The following is a 19,309-nucleotide window of genomic DNA, read 5'->3' on the forward strand; positions in this document are numbered from 1 at the left end:
CCATTTTGTCTATGTACTTTGCTTCTATTTCTTGTGTGTGTGTGTGTGACGACAACTTTATCGACACAACCAACTCTGGGTGAATGTCGTTACAAAAGCGTTTTTCGTCTTATCAAATTACAAATAAAAAGGCAACGGCAACGGCAACTGCAACTGCAGCTGACCTCGTCACACCCCCCCACCGCCACCCTGCCTTCCCGCACTATCCATGGCACACACTCTTACAGTTCCTGTGTAAGAAGACGCCAGATGGGTTGGAGAGGGGGAGGCGGTACATGCATGCTCCTGCATAACAAGATATATTCCACAGATGGGTAAGGCGGAATCGATACTGGTGCGCCACTCTATCGGACACTGCCTTACCTTACGTGCAAAATATAGCTTGCACAAAAAAAAAAGCCTACATATGGCAGCAGCAACAATTTTAGTTTTTTAAATAAAGCCGCTCGTTTGTTTAGCATTCATTTCCCTCTCTTTTCCATTCCCGCAAAAACGATCACATTTGTTTGCCCGCTCTCACACTCTCACTCTCTCTCTCTCTTCTCGTTCACTGCTCTCGCTGCTGCTGCTGCCCGCTACTCAAAACTGGTTTCTTGTGCGGGTGTCTGTATGCATTTGTACGAGCGTGTGTGTGTGTGTGTGTGTGAATCATAATCAAAAACAGCAACAAAGCCACAAAATTGAAATTGTAGCCAAAGAGAGCGAGTGGCAGAGCAGAGGAGGGGTAAATGGAGTAAAGAGAGGTCGTAAGAGCAATGGAAGCTGAAGAAACACACGCACACACGAGAACACACAACTTTAATAAAACAAAATGAGCTGCAAATTGCAATGCAAATTTTGTTCATTTCGATCAATTGACAATTTTAACGGTATCGAATCGTTGGATGGTCCCTCTGCTGCTCTCTCTCTCTCTCTTCTAATTTGAAATGCAGCTCACTTGGTACGCTTCCAAGTACTACCGTATACATGTGTGTGTGTGTGTGTATGTATGGCAAACTGATTCCAATTCACAATACACATTTCAAGTAGTAAAGTAGAAAACTGCTGCGGCCATTCCTGGAATACAAAATCAAAATGCAAGAGGATGCCCAGACGGACAGAGGGAAAGAGGCGGACAGCAGTCGGTACACTTTCCGATCATTTTCGGTTCAGTTGAGTTCAGTTCTATTTCATTTCAGTTTTCAGTTGACGCCCATTGTGCGACTCAACGCTTGAATGCCGCCGCTTGCTTTTCGTCCCATGGCCATCCAAATTGAGCTACAATTGAGGTAAACAATTGGGCTACGCAAAAGAAGAACAAGAAGAAGGAGAGCAAGAAGTAGAATGTAAAAGGAATGGAACATCGGTTGAGGGAGGAGTACACATAGTTATGTACCCCTCCCCTCCCCGCCCTCCCGCTGCTGCTGCTGGAAAGATGATGATGTTTGATGGAAGACGTCTGCAAAACGACGCAAAAAAAAAAAGAAAAGAAACGAACGAAACAGGAAGGCTTAATAATAAGAGCGGGCCAGTGGAATGCTGGAATGGGGTACGGTATGGGAATTCTCGGGGTGGGGTGTGAGGTGTGTGCTAGGTGCCATCTTATCTTATCGCGACCCCGTGTGTGTGTACATGTGTCGCTGTCCCCCTGCCCTCCACAACACCCCGCCACACACCACTAGCCCCAGCCAGTAGAGCATAAATAGACTGCGAAAGGGATCGTATCGATACGAAAACGGGGGAAACGGATCGTTCCAACCTTTTACCCCGAACCATATTTTTGGGGGTTGTTTTTTTGGATCGATTGTAACAGGAAACACACATACAAAACAAAGGAAGGAAGAACGAAAGAAAGACTCGGACTGGGACTGGGACGGAGACTTGGAAGAAGAAGTGGATGAAGCTTGTTCTTTAAAGACCTACCAGAATGATGTCCCGCATCATCGTCCGCTGTCACTGTCGTATCCTCCTCATCCACTGTTGTCGTTGTGGTGCATCCTTCGCCGGCTGTGACCGAGCTATTCGCTGTGGCATGCATCACCAGATCCTTGACCTTGAAACGCTCACAGATGAGCTCCTCGCAGTGGTCCGTTTGAAAGTAGCTGTTCAGCTCGTCCAGACCCAGGGGGCAGACATCGTAGGGCAGATAAAAGTGCTTGCCCCAGCTGCCGGTGCCAATGCCACTGTCGCCAGCACAGCTGGACGACGCCGACAGCGATCCCTGCTGCGAATACTGGCTGCTCGAGTGCATCATCAGTTGGCTCTGGTGCGCCAGTTCTCCGCCTCCGCCTCCTCCTCCACCTGCCAGTCCCCCTGCCACTCCTCCCCCGATGGTCTTTAGCAGGGAATGGCTGCGCGACACCTTCGTGGAGTGGGCGCGTCGTATAAAGCTGAGCGACTTCTTGGGCGGCGAACAGATCGCTGATGTGCTCACCGGCGGCGGACACGTGCCGGCAGCAGTCGCCTCCGCGGCCGTCAGCCTGGGCGTCGACTTGAGCAGAAAGAGGTTCTTCGGCGGGAAACTGTGCGTGATTATCGATGTGGCCGAGGCGCTGCCCTGCAGCTTGTAGGGAGAGGAGCCACTTTGCTCTGGCAAATGGCTGGCCGTACTCCCGCCGAACAGTTGCCGCTGTTTGGGCAGGTTGTGCGGATGCGGATGTGGCTGCGGATGCGGATACGGCTGGTGCAGAGCGGCTGCCTCGCGAAGTGCTACTGACGGGGATAGGTTCTGGGGTAGGGTCTTCGATTTGGCTCGCAGCGTAATCAGCGTTGTGGTTGTCGTTGTGGTGGAATTGCTGCTCCCGCCAGGTGATGACGCAGTCGCAGTCGCTGTCGCTGTCGCTGTCCCAGCTGTTGTTGCGAGCCCTCTCTCCACACTGGGCAGCGGTACGGCGAGTATATTCGTGCGCGATCGCGACTTCATCAGCTTGATGGGAGTTGAGGTATTGGTCTGCATGCGACTTATCTCTGAGTCATCGTCGTCGTCATTCGCCGAGGTTCCACCGCCTTGGTTTACCGACGACTGACGCGAATGGGCTGGTGATAAGGAGAGGGCCTGCTGCTTGGGCGGCGTGGGATTGGCCATCACAATGTCGTGATCCTCATTAAAGTGGGTCCTGGGAGCAGCGGCAGCTGGGGCGGCGCCAGGAGCACCCCCCTCCGAGTCGCAGTCGCTGCTGCCATTGAGGCTGATCACATTCAACACGATCCCATATCGCTTCAGCTTCGAGGGTGAGGCCGTCGATGATGCCGCGGCCGATGGCAGCGATTTGAGCAACTGTTCGCGATGCATCGCCTCCACCGAGTGCTCCTCGTCCTCATCCGAGTCGGAATACTGGGCGGCATTCTCGCTGCCGCTGATGCTCCAATTGAAGCCGCACGGCGGTGACATCTTGGTGCCCTTCCCTCCGCTCTGGCTAGCACCGCTACCGCTGTGGCTGCGCTCAAAGAGCGCACTCACCTTGGCCACTCCGCTCTTAACGGAGCCGGATTTCCTTAGCCCAAAGTGCTTCGATGAGGAGGACGAGTGCTTTTGGTGGGGATGCTGTGAGGTATGTTCGGGTGTGTTATTGTTGTTGTTGTTGTTATTGCTACTCAGGCTTGAGCTGCTGCTGCTGCCGCCGTAGGGGGAGGAGTCCTTCTCCTTCTCCTTTTGCTTCTGTTTACCCTCTACGTCTTCGTCTTCGATCACCAATGGCACATAGAATGTGGAGCGACGGCGTTGCGTTTTTTCCTCTGGCGTTGCTGTTACGTTTGCGGCGTCGCTGCTTTGTTCTGTGTTTGTTGTTGTTGTAATGCTAGCGTCACTGACGGCCGCCTGAAACATTTTGGTGTGTGCGCCCCGTTTTCAATGGTCTCTGCTGACGCTGACGCTGACACTGCTGCTGCTGCTGCTGTGCGCAGGCGCCTCGCTGATCATTGCACAAACACACACAAACAAGCGCACATGCAATACTCACACACTCGCACACACGCACACAAAAAGGAGACAGAAAGAGAGAGCGTCCGTTCGTTCGTTTATGTGCAGGTATCTTCTCTTCTTCTCCTTTTTCGTCTGCAATTTGCTGACAAGCAATTTCTTGCTCTGTTGCTGATTCTTCTTCTGCTTCTTTTGTTGCTGTTTTTTTTTTTGTATTATTTTTGTTTTGTCGCTTGGTTTATAAAATTATGCGCTCAAGTGCATTTCCGCGTTTGCAGTCAACGTTTTTTTTTTCTTTTTTCTTTCTCTTCTTGGATATCTCTATTTTATGGCTGCAGCCGTCGTCGTTGTTGGTGTTGTTGTTTCTGTTACTCCATCTCTCTCGTTGCCTTTGTTGTTGCCATTTGTGCTTTTGTTTTGTGTCGTTTATCACTGTCGCGCATCACATTGTCGCTTGGTTAACTTTTGATTTGGTTTTTAGTTGCAGCAACTCGAAAAAAAAACAGTACTTCAGTGTGGCACACGCACACACAGACAGAGATGCAAGAAGCGCTGGAATTCCAGCACGCACACACATAGCACACATGCACAGGACACAGTCACGGGCACAACAGATGCTGCGGCATCAACACATATTAAAAGAATGCCCCAAAAGTGTCGGATGTCCAAAAACCAGACAGGCGCAAATCCCAAATCTTAAAATGGCATCAAGAACTACAGAAATTGTTAAAACCACTTAGCAAACAACGTACAACGTACAACGCAAAACAAAATAAATCGGTAATACGCGTGCGCGCACGTACATATAGGCCAATTTTAGAATTATCCTCTTTCTAGGGTATAAAAGAGGTATCAAAAGGCCGCGATGTGAAACGAGCGACAGAGAGCGGCCGAACCTGCCGCGACGTTCAACGGTAATTTGTACATTCCGACACCAAGAGAATTTTAGATCACCATGCGCTCTTTTATTATCTTTTATTTTTCTTCAAATTATCAATGAACATTTTCGAGCAGGATAATTGGATATTTTTGTGTTCCACCAACGGACTTTTCTGAATTCAACACTATCTTCTTTTTACATGTAAAGACCGCGCGCAGCTTTTGCTGTTGTATTCAATCGCGCAGTTAAAAAAAAATTGTTTTGTACGCAAGAACAAACTGCTAGCTGTTTGCTGCTATTTTTTTTCGACACTACTTTTTTCAGATTTTATGGTGTTTGTTTTGTATTGCTTGCTCAATTTATTACATGGTAACTACACATTTGCTACATAATGGAAGGAAAAAGAGGGTGTGTGCCTATTCAAAGTTACGACTCATTTTTGCGTCCCAGGAGGGAGCACTCTCCTGATCAAATATACCGTTTGACCGTCAGAAATATACCAAAATATACCGTCTCATTTTCAAAATATACTTCAAACATACCGATGGAAAAACGATCTTAGCCCACATGAACTCTCTTTATTTAAGAAGTATAATACTAATAATAATAATAAGCACCGAAAGTGCTGCTCGAAAACATGTTACCAGCAAGGCTACAAAAAATGTATGGACAACTGCCAAAACGTACCAGAAAATTCAATGCATGCACGTCTTAGCTCACCCTTTTTCTTACATGCTGTGATCTGCTACCTAATAAAATTGTACCATGCGCTCATGTCGAAACGAAAACGAAGTGCGAGAGCGAAAATTCACCAGAGAGCGAGATCATCAAGAGAGGATTTTGTGTGCCAGAGCGAGTAAGGGAAATATGGGCCATATGGACTTTCCAATGCGCTGCAGAAAAATTTAGGATTGTGTTGTTTTTGAAGTTAGCATAAAACTCTCAAAGCTAGCTGATTTAATTATAATAAGAATGAACGAAAGTAGTCGATTAAATCGTTCTGACAGCAGATCTGCCCTCTCACACCATTCCACCTAAATAATAATTCAAAATAAATAACGCTTATATGGGCATTTGCGATTCTCAGGAAAAATCCCCACATACCTGGTAGCATTCAACCTAGCCAATGGGTAAATCTCATAAGGCTATTAGGGATCGATGACCAAAATCAATATGCCCTTCCATTGGCAGTGGGGGGTAGCGTAGGGCACAAAGTGTACAAGAAACGGATTGGAAAGCCACGCAACTTAAAAGCAACATAAGGGCCAGAGTGGCAATGTGCCTCGTAATTGATCTAATTGAGAGAGAACAGGTTTGTCTGTGTGCTGTGTGTGTGCGTACATATATGTATGTAGGTTCCCACTACTTAGACGGCAGCCCGGGCAACGCATAATATAAGCAAATTAGAGAGTACCCCAGTCCCCACCCCACCCTTCGTAACGCACCGCTCCACTCTACCTTTACCACCATTCCGCCTCTTTCCTCTTCCTCCCGCTTTACACACAGTTCTCCTCTTTCCCATTTCTCCCGCTAGGCACACTATTCTCCTCTTTCCACCCCCGCTTCAAACAGCGGACATGCTCTCTGCGCTGCGGAAGTGCGTGACTAGGGGGTTTTATGCGACACGTTCGCCTCCGCTCCTTTACCATTTTTTACCTATAGGCATTACCTTAACGGAACGGAACTGCGCGACTTGTTTATGAGGCCCGGCATCCACTCACAGTTCCATTTTCGTAACCATTAGCCTAGGGCACAATGAACTGTTATGTCGCACATGGTGCTACGGCACATGGGGGGGAGAAAAGAAAGAGTTTTCAACCCTATATCCCAGGTGATCGTTACGTCTTATATACGTACACATACATATGTATATCTGTCTTTACATATATACTGGTATTTAACTCATTCCTCAAAACATTCTTTTCGTTTGTTACCCTTCCGGGCAGGAAGGCTCTTCCTTCTTCCCCCTTCCTTCTTTCCATCACTATTTCAACGGTTTCTTGTGTAGGCTGGCGCGCCCCGGCTATGTTTGCGGCCAAGCGGAGAACTACTCAAAAAGGTGCGTTGCATACTTTTCGGGTTGTCGGTGTATAATCCATGTAGAAATCAAGTAGAATTGACATTTGAAGATATTCCACATCAAAAAATCGCCAGAAATGTTATCATCTACACTCTATTATCGTTCGATACTATCAATAAATTCAATAAATTGAAGATCGAAATCCCATGAAATATATACATACATTAAATTTCCGAAATTTCTATGATAATAGCCCCAGACAGAAATGTGTCCACTCAGCGCATGCCAGAGATAGTTCCTCCAGTAATTCACACCCGCAGATAATACGCTGGGGTGTCTTCCCATCCCCTTCCCCCCGCGGAGCTGCTCTTGAACGATCACATTACGCTTAGCTGGCAAAACAAAAAACACACGCCCCAGAGCAGCCCCAGAGAGCCCCAGCGCGAGTCGTCTGACGCATTAGTGGGTTTTTAGGTCTCTGAGAATCGGTCTTTTTTTTTAGCGCCACATGTGAATGTCAGCAATCAAAACAATGTCACCCCATTGAGGGGCATAGAGAGACAGATGATCCCCAATCCCCCATGTCCCAAATGGAATCTCCTCGATTCCTTATTTAGGTATATAATTGATTTTCTTGTTACCTTCATTGAGGGATGTATCGTTTAGCGCCGTATCGAAATGTATACGCGGCAGTGTCTTCGATTTGTACTCACCTGCAAATAGTAAAGAAAATTCCAATGGATTAGTGTTTAATGCAAATTAGTGGGCAGCTATAAGATAATAATACATATATTGTACAGTGTGGAACAGTACATTTACAGTTTCATTTACTGCAACGCGAACTTAATTGCTAAACAATTCAAAGCATTTGCATGCCATTTTTTTCTTTCCCATGGTTTTCCATTGTTTCCCATAATTGAGAACACAAAAATAATCTTGTTAAAAAGTTAAATATTTCAATCTATTGCTTAATGAAGCACAATGGTCGATGTGCTGTATACATTTCTCATAGGCAAAAGGACACGTTCGATTCAATTGCCACGAACGCTTCGCGAAGATATCGATACAAAATGATATACATTTTGATTAAAAATCGAAGCTGTTTTCCATACTGTTAAAATTATGGCAATATTTTGGTTTTAAATGGTGCTATTATTCGATGTCAGCTGTTCTTTTGCCATTCACGTGTGAATGTTTCGCCACGAGCGGTTTTTAAATTCTACGTATCACATAATACATTCCACATTAATACGAGTGTTCATCAAAAATAGTCCAATATTGTAGGAAAACAGAACATCAGCTGTTTTTTCTGTTCGATACAAGAATCAACGAATCCTCCATCGAATGCAAATGTGTACATATCGTATAGATATTCGATCTATTCGCTTTTGTGACATCTGACATTTCCAGTTTCGAGGAAGTTCAACAGTGTGTTTGAACGTGTCTCGTACTCGTACTCGTACTCTCGTATCTCGTATCTTTAAAGACAAGACTCGACTCGATTCGACTTGACGACCCATTTACATAGCCCCCCCTCCGACCTTACGAGTGTTGCTGTCGTTTGTTGTTATGAATTCATTTCAATTAATGCAAAATATGAATACTCGTACAGCAGGGAGGCTGAAGCTGAAGCTGAAGCTGATACTGAGGCAGCAGCAGAAGCCGAAGCAGACACATGTGTGGTGCTCATAGAGCAATGGTACGGACTGGTTGGACTGTAAAATGCGCAAATTCAGCGTTAAGGCGTTACATAGCCCCAGATACCCAGCGAGAACCGGGGGGCAAAAGATACAGATACAGAACAATGTAGAGCAAACTCATAAATTGAGCAATTGTTAGTGGTAGATGAATGAATGGATGGATGGATGACCCGGGAGAGGTCTTGTGTCTGGTGTCTGGTGCCTCTGAGGGAATGACTCGAAAGAGGCTCTCGAAATTCCCATGCCTTCCGCGCCACACTTTTCATCTCATTTTTGTTCAATGATTCGTGGCATTATCTGGCATTACACTTCTGGCGGGTCATGTAAATGCTGCAAAGCGGGAAATAACTGAACCTCCAATGATTCTCGATGATGTCACATCACATCCGTCGTCATGAATGATGACTCCCAGAGAGGCACAGACATGGGAAAAGGGGAGATGGGTGGACTTTGAATATACTTACTCCTGCCCGTAGCAGGCTCCAATGTCGTTGCACTGGCTGGCACGGAACAGCGATCCTGTAGCTGCTGCTGCTGCTGCTGCTGCTCCTGTTGTTGCAACATCTGCAGTTGCTGCAGATCGCAGTGCACTTCATGGATGGGCGGTGTGGGTGCATCATCCCGTTCGCCTCGCAAACAGGAGGCCAGGCCACGGCCCCGCGGGATTGTGCTGCGTCGCAGAGCACCCGCTGGCGGTTGTTGCTCGATTGCCACCGCCCGGTGGCACTGGGATTGGGTCTGCTGCTGCAGCTGCAGCTGCAGCTGCTGCAGTGGGACTGTGCTGCGTGGCATGGAGTTAATTTTCGTCGTTTGTTGCATATGCACCACTCCTCCGGTCACTCCTCCTCCGCCTCCTCCTCCATCGTTGACTGTGCGCAAAGCACCGCAGTTCATTCTTGATTTTGGTATTTATTTTGGTATTTGCGTTTGGTATTTTCTTAGTTTTCTTTTTGGGTTGTAGTATTTTTAGTGGATTCTTTTTGCCGTGTAGTATTTTTAGTGGATTCTTGTGGATTTTTTTGTTTTTTTTTGGTTTGCTTTTGGTTTTTGCGGTTTGATGGTTTTTTCTATTTTTGGTTTTTGTGTGGTTTTTGTTTATTTTTGGTTTATTTCCTTAGCCTTGACATGGTATGGTTGTGCCCTGAGAAAAGGATACGGACACAGACACGTTAGGGGTAGAACACGCGCGACACTCTCAAGAGGCGCCACCGAATGAGACCCGAGTTCTGTTCTGGCGGTTGTTTCGCTTGCCTGCTCCGGCAATTAAGATTTATGGTCATGGCGTGTTGGCCCTCACAACAACAAGAACCCAGTGGGCCAGTGCCAGTGGCAGTCTTTAAACCCGCTCTTAGGGGCTGCCTCTTAAGTTTTGTGACTCTGAAAATTGTTCAACTAATTGTTTAACCAAATTGGTTCGCGACTGCGCGACTATCCGATTGCGCACTGCGCACTGCGCACTTTTCTCCACCAATTTCATTTGTTTTCTCTGCTTTGCACTCTCTTTCGTGGCTTAAATGTTCCTTTTAACTTATTCAATTTCATGCTCGTTGCCTTTTGGTTTAATGCCAACGTGAAACGGAATGGAATGGCTTGAAAATGTCCGCTTGTGCGCGCAAATGGAATGGCGCGGAATGGAACACCCACGCCTGAGATCATTCAATGGGGAACGCATTTCTGCGTTCCCTAAACGGTTGCCATTCACACGGACCCCCTGCAGATCTACTCTCAGCTCCTATTGCTCCTCTCTCCACAGCCAGCTCTCTCCCAGTGGGACTCTAAGCCCTGGCTTGCTGTTTTCAAACTCGAAAATCCATTAAAACTAAGCTCACATTGTTTCTATTATATTTTCAATGTACATTTTTCAACGCAGAGAACTAAAAAGATTTATTGGGTCCAATCGCGCTCTTCCACGCGCCAATTGGCTTTGAATACTTTCTCTCGTTTCGTTTTTGCATTTCCCCAATCCGCAGATCACCCCAGCACCCCGCAGATCCCCAAAGCCCCAACCCACAGCTCGATGAAAATGGGGTTTGTTGAATTCTAGGCCTCGTATTTGTATTTTTGTGGTTTTTCTACGACTGGATTTTCCTCTTGCGTGCGTGTATTTTTCTTGTATTTTTTCATCTGCTGGTGCTGCGTGTGGAAAAGAAAACTGGTCACAGTCACACCATCTACCATCTACCATAGAGCGTCTAACGACTCTGCCACACTGCCGCACTGTGTGGCACTGCTGCGTGCTGCGTGCTGCGGTGCTGCTGAACATTAATTTCGCCGCTTGACTTTGCTTAAACATTTCTTATATTATTTTTTACTTTCTCTTGGCTCCAGCAGCAGCAGCAGCAAAACCAGCACAAGTGGAAGCAAAAGTAGCAGCTGTTCTCTCGATTTAATGTGTCCCACACTGTCGCTGTCTCTATCTATTCGTTCGTTACCTTTGACGCTGTCTCTCTCTCTCTCTGCGGCATCAAATCAGTCAACCGCAACGCCTACGGTCGGCACCTGTAAGCCACAAAAAAAGAGCAGGACGGGCCGGTACTCCCTGCACACAACGGACCTCAGAGCAGCGGAAGTGCAAGCCAATGACCAGAATCATTCAGAATTCGATATGGTACGATAGAGAGACAGACAGAGAGGGAGAGAGAGAGAGACCGAGAGTTACCCTGAAGTACTCTTTGAACCCAAAAGTCTCTCCCAGTGAGACTCTTCATCGAAGAAGACACAAAAAAGTGCAAAAGTGATTCCTAAATCATTTACAACAAGAGGGTTTTAATGGTCCCGAAATAAGAGCTATGCAGGGTTGCTATGGAGGGACTTATGGACCATTTACAGGCTCTACTTTTTGCTGATCTCAGGGTCTCTCAGAGACTCAATAAGAAGAATCTTTATCCACCGGTAGTCATGGTAGGGTATTCCCTAGTTGAAATACCAGGACTCTAGGCAGTCTCTGTGGTTTTTATATGGGAAAATACTCCAACTCCAAGACAGTGAGAACAAAGCGGCAACTGCTGCAGCGGATGCGCCTCCATATAGAGGCGTCGGGCGGAATGGGGCAGGGGCCAGGGGGCAGGCAGCATGCAACGCGCTTCATTGCTGAAAAGCTGTCTTCAGGAAACTCTGGTTTTTTTTTTTTGTTTTCATTGTCTGTCTGTGTCTTTCTTTCTTTCTGCTGATTAATGCAACAGCAGCGGAACAACAAAAGGCGTTGGCGTTCGAGGGCGTCCCGCAAAATGAATAATTTGGCAGGAGATGCATTTTTGCACGTCGTCAGGGGGGCATCGATGACGGTGACGACGACAGACAGGCATAGACTTTGCCCAGACTATTGCTGATTATATATGTACATACATATGTGGAGCCTCTGTGGGGCCTCGCAGGGGTTGCACCTGAAGGTGGGGCAGCAGATAAGCCGCACTTCAGACTGTTGTCGGGGGCGCAAGAGCCAGATGGAAGGATGATTGATGGGAATATTCGATGGAAAAACATTTTGCCAGCAATTCCACAATTGATAAATGCTTCGGAAAGGGTTCCCCAATCGAAGGATCACACTTGAAGTGCCGGAATTATGAGGCAGGGTCTCCAAGGGTCTACTCTATAGCTAATGCTTTCCATAGGAATGATATTCCCAAGGGTAAAGGGGTACAAATGTACCTCTATGGGAGCCTAAACCCAAATGAGTCCCCAGAATCTCATTTGGGGTAGATTATTATTATTATTCTTCCGAGAGGAGTTGATGATGAGGCGTTGGAGGAGGAGGGGGCGGCCTAATGCTCGTTGTGTTTATGGTTAATAGGAGTGTACGGGTGTACGGGTGTACGGGTGTACGGGTTTACGGCTATACCATATTATAATGAGTATCGCTTTATAATAAGCACTTTTTTCGACTCTGGCTACGTGGGAAAAAGCCCCATCTATTGTATTGTATTGTATTGTCACATTGGAACAACAGAACAACGGAGACAGAGACAGAGAGACAGACAGAGAGATGGAGAGATCATCGCCAGCAGAGCGCAACAGAGGTGTTCGTTATGCAAGCGGCGGATCCATCGGTCAGAGGAGGGTCCACTGGAGGGTAGCCAGGGTACACCTGGGGGTCTGCTGGACACTGGCCCCGCAGGTCGTTGGCTTTGGGGCTGCCGCACAAAACAGTTGCAAGATCTTAGATTTCTATTATGGCATTTCTTTCATCTTCATCTTCCTTCAATTTTTTCTATTCCCATTCCTCTCCGTCTCTCTCGTCTGTGCGTGTCTCTGGGAGCGACCAGGGAACGGCGGCAAACGAGGGCGAGCATGGAACGTGTAGAATGGGCCGGACAAGGGTACGCGGCGAACAGGGAACGGGGCGAATTGAAGACGAGCCGGCGTAATTGACGTTAGTGATGAGGAGAGGAGATCAAAATGGACCACGATGATTGCGGCGATAATTGCGACACACACACACAGATGAACACGCACTCGAGAATGATAGAAGAGAGAGAGAGCGGGGGACAGGCGAAGGGGAATAGTATGAGAAACGGAGTGTGGCAAGGTACGCAAAGAATCAGAACCTGGCAAATAAAAACAATGCAAAAGGAAACCAACTTTGGGGGCGCCCCGAAGTTTAAACACCCTTAAGGGACCAGACCATCAATAGATCTATGGCTAGGATAGCAATCCGATGATCGAGGGTACAACAATCCAAACAAGATGGAAAATAATAGGACCTTGTATGACCTTGCTTTTGTAGAAAGAGGAGGGCAGGAACACCCCTCTTTCCACCCCATTTGGCGATCAGCTATAAAAACGTCCCATAAGCGAACGGATACATGCCTTCGGTTAGCATTCGACCCGAGCTATGCGGGAATGAAATGGAATAGTTTTCGTTGGGAATGAACCCAACAGATCTCAACGGGTGTCTGGGTCTGGTTTCCACAGTTTGAAAGGAGTATTAACCATCCTTATGATGATGTTGCATCTTAGGATCTGCGTTGAATAACGAAGAGATTGAGAGAGCGTTCTATGTTTCCCAAAAGCTTCGGGGTTACCTATATATCTTTAAAAGTGATCTTGTTGAACAGATTCTGTGGACCAATGGGGTACTGACAAGCCTATTGGCAAAGTTATGGTACACTCCACTTTGGGGGACTCTCTATCTCTGTCTGTCTGTACCTCTGGCTGCCTTGTAAGGTAGATGGGGGGCATTTGTTGGGGCGTGTGTGGTGGGGGCTCTTTTGTTTGCCTTTTGTTTTGGTGATTCATTCAGAACAATGATGATGATTGCAAATTAAACAAAAGCAACAGCACAGCCCCGCTTTAAGTACTATCCATTTCGTGGAGAGCAGATCAAAGGGAGCTGCAGGCTGACAGGGAGGGCTACACACAGAGGGAGGGGTTCATTGGCCCCAGAGTCAAATTAAATTAACAACAACTACAACAAAAAAAGTGAAATTGCGCTGGCTTCTCTCCGTCCGGTTGTCATTTGGGAAGGCACGTTCACGTTTCAGCCATTTTCAAGCGGATATTCGCGGTTTCTCACCAAAACATCACTGGGGCGTGAGGGGGGGTGGGACCCCTAGAGATATGCATCCCTTTATCGGTGGCTTCTCTGAGAATTTAAGTAGGAATTTCCAGCCTCAAAAGGTCCTGAAGCTGGCACGTGGCTCTTTCCTATCGGTCGTTCCTTAAGTCTTCCAAGGACAAAGTTTGGAGATCGCGAAACCTACGGATGGTCCCTCATCTGTTGGGTCTCTGGCGCTCTGGAAGCCCATCTATTGCCCATTTCCCTGATGACTAGAACTTGCGAGTATTTCCCCGTTAGAAGTAGTCATCAGAGCGATCATCATCTGCATGCGACCTGGGGTGGGGGGGAAGGGAATCAGGGGAAGGCGGGAAGCCAAAGCAATTTTCACACGACAAACTATGGAGGGAAGACTGGAAGTGATGTTAGGCCCCCCGTCCCACCTTTGGGCCCCCTTCTGGGCCCTCTTCTGGGCCCTCTTCCTCTTCTGCCGCTTGTTATTCGTGTCAACATGTGTTGCATATTATGTAAATTATTTGCAGGGCAAAAAGAGGAGCCCAGACCCCGGCCCCGGCCTCATTCTCTCTCTCTCTCTCTCTGTCTGTCTGTCGTGGCTCCAAGTAGCGCCCCAGCAGGGCACAACATTGTCTGTCTGTTGGCCATAATGTTGAAATACATAAAGCAATTTTAACTGTTTTAATGGTTTTTTGCCTGTTTTTTGTTTGGTTCCAGCGGGCTCTTAGGAGGAGTAGGGGAGTAGGAGGCCTCATACTGGTACTGAGGCATTTTCTGCTTTTCTTTTTCATGGAAGAACTGTGTGTGAACTTGTTGTTGCTTTTGCTTTTACGTTTACGTTTGTTTATGCGATTCTTTTCTTCCTTCACAATTTTTGCTAAATTTATCCCAGAAAAGCGCTCTGTGATCAGCGGCCGATGATCGAGAGGGGCCGAGGGCGAGGGAAAATATTTGGTTGTGTTTTTGGCGTTGTATTTTTGGAAATGATTTCAAACGCATCCCAAGGTGCGAAATAAACAAATTTCTCGGGCCTCGTGTAAACAAATCACGCAAATTGAGTCGAAAATCCGAAATGCGGAACAACAAAATATAAACAAAATCATTTGGTGTACTGTTTTCGAGACAGAAACAGCAGCAAATAAAATACTCGCAGGAAAAGCCATTGGGTACCCTCAGGAAAAAGCTCTTGGAAGATCTTTGCAGATGCCACATAAAGCACAGAGAAATGGAAGAGCCTAGAGTACGTTCTACAAATGCATTCCATTCCATTTGTTCCACAAAAGTCGTGTGCTTGTGCATCTTTTTGTTGTGCAAAGTCCTGGATTCCAGTGTTCCTTCCCACCTTCTCTAAACAGTTTCAATGCAAGTCTGCAATGTTCTACTGATGATCCTTTGGGCGTACATTTGTTGGTTCGTATTTAAAGGTATCTCTGATCAACAAAGGAACACCCATAGTGGCTACTAGAAGTCAAGGACAGAGCCCTATCCCTGGTCTACCGTACAACATCAATTCTACATAAAAGATACACAAAAGAGGCTTAACGAGGAATGTTTTCTGTATGATGAAACCTTGAAGTGGTCGCCGCCCCCGCCTCTACTAGATAGATCCATCATCACATGGTATCATCGCCAATCATCTGGGGACCAAAAACAGCGATTAGGCTCTACTCCACTCGACTCCACACTCAAGTGATGTCTGTTATACAATCGACTTAATTTGATGTTTAGCTGGAGCAACAGCCACCACACCACACCACACCACACACCATATCATCATCAATTGCCACCATATCCATATCCATCTACTATATACCATATCCCCCACCATATAGATGGCGGGTGGGGCGTGTCGCAGGCCACAGAAAAGAGGGAAACAAAAAAGATGATGATGATTGTTAAGCTACATAAATACTCGTCGTACAATATACAGATACTTATAAGTAGTATATACTTATACGACTATGACGATGACGACATCGCGTACGAATCGGTGTGGCAAGCAGGCAACTCCAACAACAAGTCTCTGCCAGACAAGTGGCTGATACAGATACTCGTACAGATGCAGATACAGATACAGATACAGATACGCAAATGCTCTGGCGTTCTGGCCGCTGACTGACTGACAGATGGATTTATGACATATGAATTACGAACCGAGTGGCGCTGCTAATTGTTGCCTCTGTTGCCTCTGTTGCCGCTGCTGTAGTTGTTTGTGCCCCTCGAATTATTCAATTTTCCAGCATCCAGCGAAAAGCGACTTCAAAGTAACGGAAATGCAAAGAATAATCACAAAAGATTCAAATCCGTTTTCAATAGTTTCCTTCGAATTCTGATTGCCAAATCCCATAATCCCAACTCTTTTGTTTCCTTAAGGAGTGAAAGGATTGTGGGATTCCTCTGGGCTTTCATTCTTGTGGATCTTTGAGAGGGGTTTCAGATGGGAAAGAGGGTGGGTGGGGGCCTTCCAGGGCATTGCAGGGCATTGGAGAAGTCGCTGCAGCCGAAGCTCCCTCCCTCGTCGCTGTCGTCCATGACAGTGCATTTGAATTTGGTTTTAGCCATTCGCGCATATAATTAACAAGCGGGAACAGCAGCCGCGACTGCGGGTGGAACAATAAACTGAGGCTTTAACGTGCAGAAGAGAGAAACAATTGCATTGTCTGGCAATTTCACTCGGCAGGCAACAATCAGAGGCAGATGAGAGATGTATCTTTTTGAGGGCTGGGCTCACAAAAAAAAAAAAGAACAACAACAAACCTCTATTCGAATGTGACATGTGCCAGCAGCAGTAGCAGTTAATGGAAAGGCATTGTTTCGCTTCGTTTCCATGAACTCTACGAAAACAAAAAAACGCACACAAAAACCATACAAAAACCACACAAAAAATGGACAAAAATTGGATATAAAAACGAGAGAAAAACTTGGAAAACGACACACACACACAAAAGGATAATAGCAACATTTTGTACGTAAAATACTTAAGATCGGACAAAAGATCGGATCCCACGATTTGAAATGGGGCTCAAAGACCTATAGATATGGAAAAGTCTTTTCTCCATCCGTTTCTGATGCAACACTGCAATCGGTGAGTGTTTCATTCCACAGTTCCATTTGTCCAACGCTGCGAATGACGCTAAGTGGCTGTTAAAATGTTCTATAAGTGAACGGATACATTTGCTGGTCATTCGGGATGGCAGAGGCATATCGATTGACTAATCCTCGAATGAAAGCAAAGGATCTCCTCCAGAAGTGAGATTTTTGGAAGGAGCAGACTACACGAAGCAACTTTCTAGATATATAAGTTCAGAAAGTACGTGATATGTATGTAAATAGACAAATGGCAACCTATTCAGCGTACTTTGTAATGCCTTACCCTTCCTAAAGACTAAGGCAAGTTCTCTGACTAATCAAGTGTTCAAAATACTCTGCTATCGATAGGACTAGAGAAAATTAGTTGGGCTGTCATTCACCTATCCTGTAGCTTAAGTCTCATAGAAATAGTGTACAAAACTGGGTAGAAACTGAGTAGAAGGGTATCTTGTGCCGCCCACCAATCTCTTGGTCATAGGGTGCTCCTGAAAAGTGCCCCTTTTGGTGTGGGGAAAGTGTAGGGTATCCACATTCAGATCGAAGTCAAGCAGCAGTTAAGCTACACCTCAATATCAGTTGGAATTTCATTTCTGCGAGAGAGGGAAAGAAAGAAAAACGAGGCAGAGGCAGAGTGATCCGAGTGATCGCAACATTGAATTCAAATGCAACTCGAATGCGTTTTAGCCTCAACTATTTTTAGATAAATGTTCACCAACTGTTGTTTTTTTTTGTTTGCAGTTGTTGCTGCATAATCCACACACACACACAGATACACACAGATACAGATACAGATACAGATACGGCTTTCATATAAATAAAATGTGGGTCATGTGCATCAAATTATTTAATTGGTGTCAATTGGCACAGCATTGTTGGATCGTTTCTTTTTCGCTTGTACGCTTTTACGCTTTTTACGCTCATTTTACTTGGATTTTCCTTTCTGCTTTTTGCTTTTCTTTTCAATTGAAACAAAACGGAAATTGTTAATACTAAATGTGCTGTGGTTGTTGGTGTCATTATTGTTGTAATTGTGGTTGTAATTATTGTTATTATTGTCGGGGCAGCCCCATCAGCCTCAGGTGTTTGCAAGACAAAAAAGAAAATACACAAAAAAAAGGGGGGGAAAAAAACACCTCAAAGAGACATCTTGAAAAAATTCAAAAGTATTCCGGTATTCCAGTGGAATATAAAGAATAATTTTTGAAGCTTTTGTTTAATAAATACAACATTAGAAAGGATGATCGTGAAAGTAATCCCATAGGAGATCCATAAAATCAAGATTCTGCGAGTCTTGGCTGGGGCTTTGGGGTGTGTATCGTCCATAAGGAAAAATCGCTTTGAAAAGCCAAAACAATAGGAAATCATTCGAAAATGCTGTCCTTCCTTAATCGAAATATAGCACCAGAAGAGCTTTTCTCCAGCGAGAAGTGCCTTTAGTGGGAAAGAGAAACAAATGGTGGCACACTTTTCATCATTCGTTTCGTGTGTTAATCATGAATCAATCAAATCCATGTGCAATGAGCAACGACACTTGTCACCAAAAAATAAAAAAAAAAACAGCAAAGCGGCACCTCGGGTGCCCCTCCCCATCCCCCTACCCACGTCCGTGTCCCCAATTTCATTCTCAGCAACTAATCCGGATACGATTATGGCCGTAAACGGCTTACAGTAACAGCAGACCAGACACAACAACAACAACAACGTGACTTTCCGGTGCTTGCCCCTTGGCCCGGCCAACAGCCAACAGCCGACACCTCCTCCTACCCCGCCTTTGTGGCATTACTCTTCCGACCGACACACAAGCCCCAAAAACGGTGTCAAGCGCTCATTTCCCTAATTTAGTTTACATTTCTGTTGCCGTTTTTTATTTTGTCTTTCCCTCCATCTCTCTCTCTCTCTCTGCCTCTTTTGGCGGCTTTGTTTCACCCAAAACAAAACAAAAATCAAGTAGAAACCACAGAGGAATTAACCAAGAAAATGTTGGCTTTTTAAGCTTTAGACCCATTGGAAGGAAGGAAGTGGATTCCTCTGATAAATCATTCGTCATTCATCGGCATGACTATCGCAAGTTGGAAGTTCTCCGCCCGCCCCCAATGCCGCGATCTGAAGGGTCTCCAAGCGTATACTATATAACCTTTGTTCTTTTCTAACGATTAGTAATCCTAGAACTGTTTCTTCAGGAATGTGGGATTCCTCTAGAAACTACTCTTTG

The 19,309-nt window shown here is 46.0% G+C and overlaps 1 protein-coding gene across 6 annotated transcripts in view; it reads right to left on the reverse strand.

Moving 5' to 3' along the window:
* Window positions 1–19,309, reverse strand: part of raskol (Ras GTPase-activating protein raskol) — a 42,872-nt gene that overhangs the window by 8,244 nt on the left and 15,319 nt on the right. For 2 of the 6 annotated variants that reach the window (XM_033385511.1, XM_033385512.1), the window contains one exon: window positions 7,440–7,511. The exons of 2 other annotated variants lie outside the window; for them this stretch is intronic. In XM_033385511.1, the coding sequence (XP_033241402.1) occupies window positions 7,440–7,511 (72 nt within the window). Of the gene's footprint in view, window positions 1–1,902; window positions 5,207–7,439; window positions 7,512–8,962; window positions 9,472–19,309 lie in introns of those variants that run through there. 2 more of the 6 variants (XM_033385510.1, XM_033385508.1) reach the window with 2 other exon arrangements.

The sequence above is a fragment of the Drosophila pseudoobscura genome, chromosome X (assembly GCF_009870125.1).
Source record: "Drosophila pseudoobscura strain MV-25-SWS-2005 chromosome X, UCI_Dpse_MV25, whole genome shotgun sequence".
NCBI lineage: Eukaryota > Metazoa > Arthropoda > Insecta > Diptera > Drosophilidae > Drosophila > Drosophila pseudoobscura.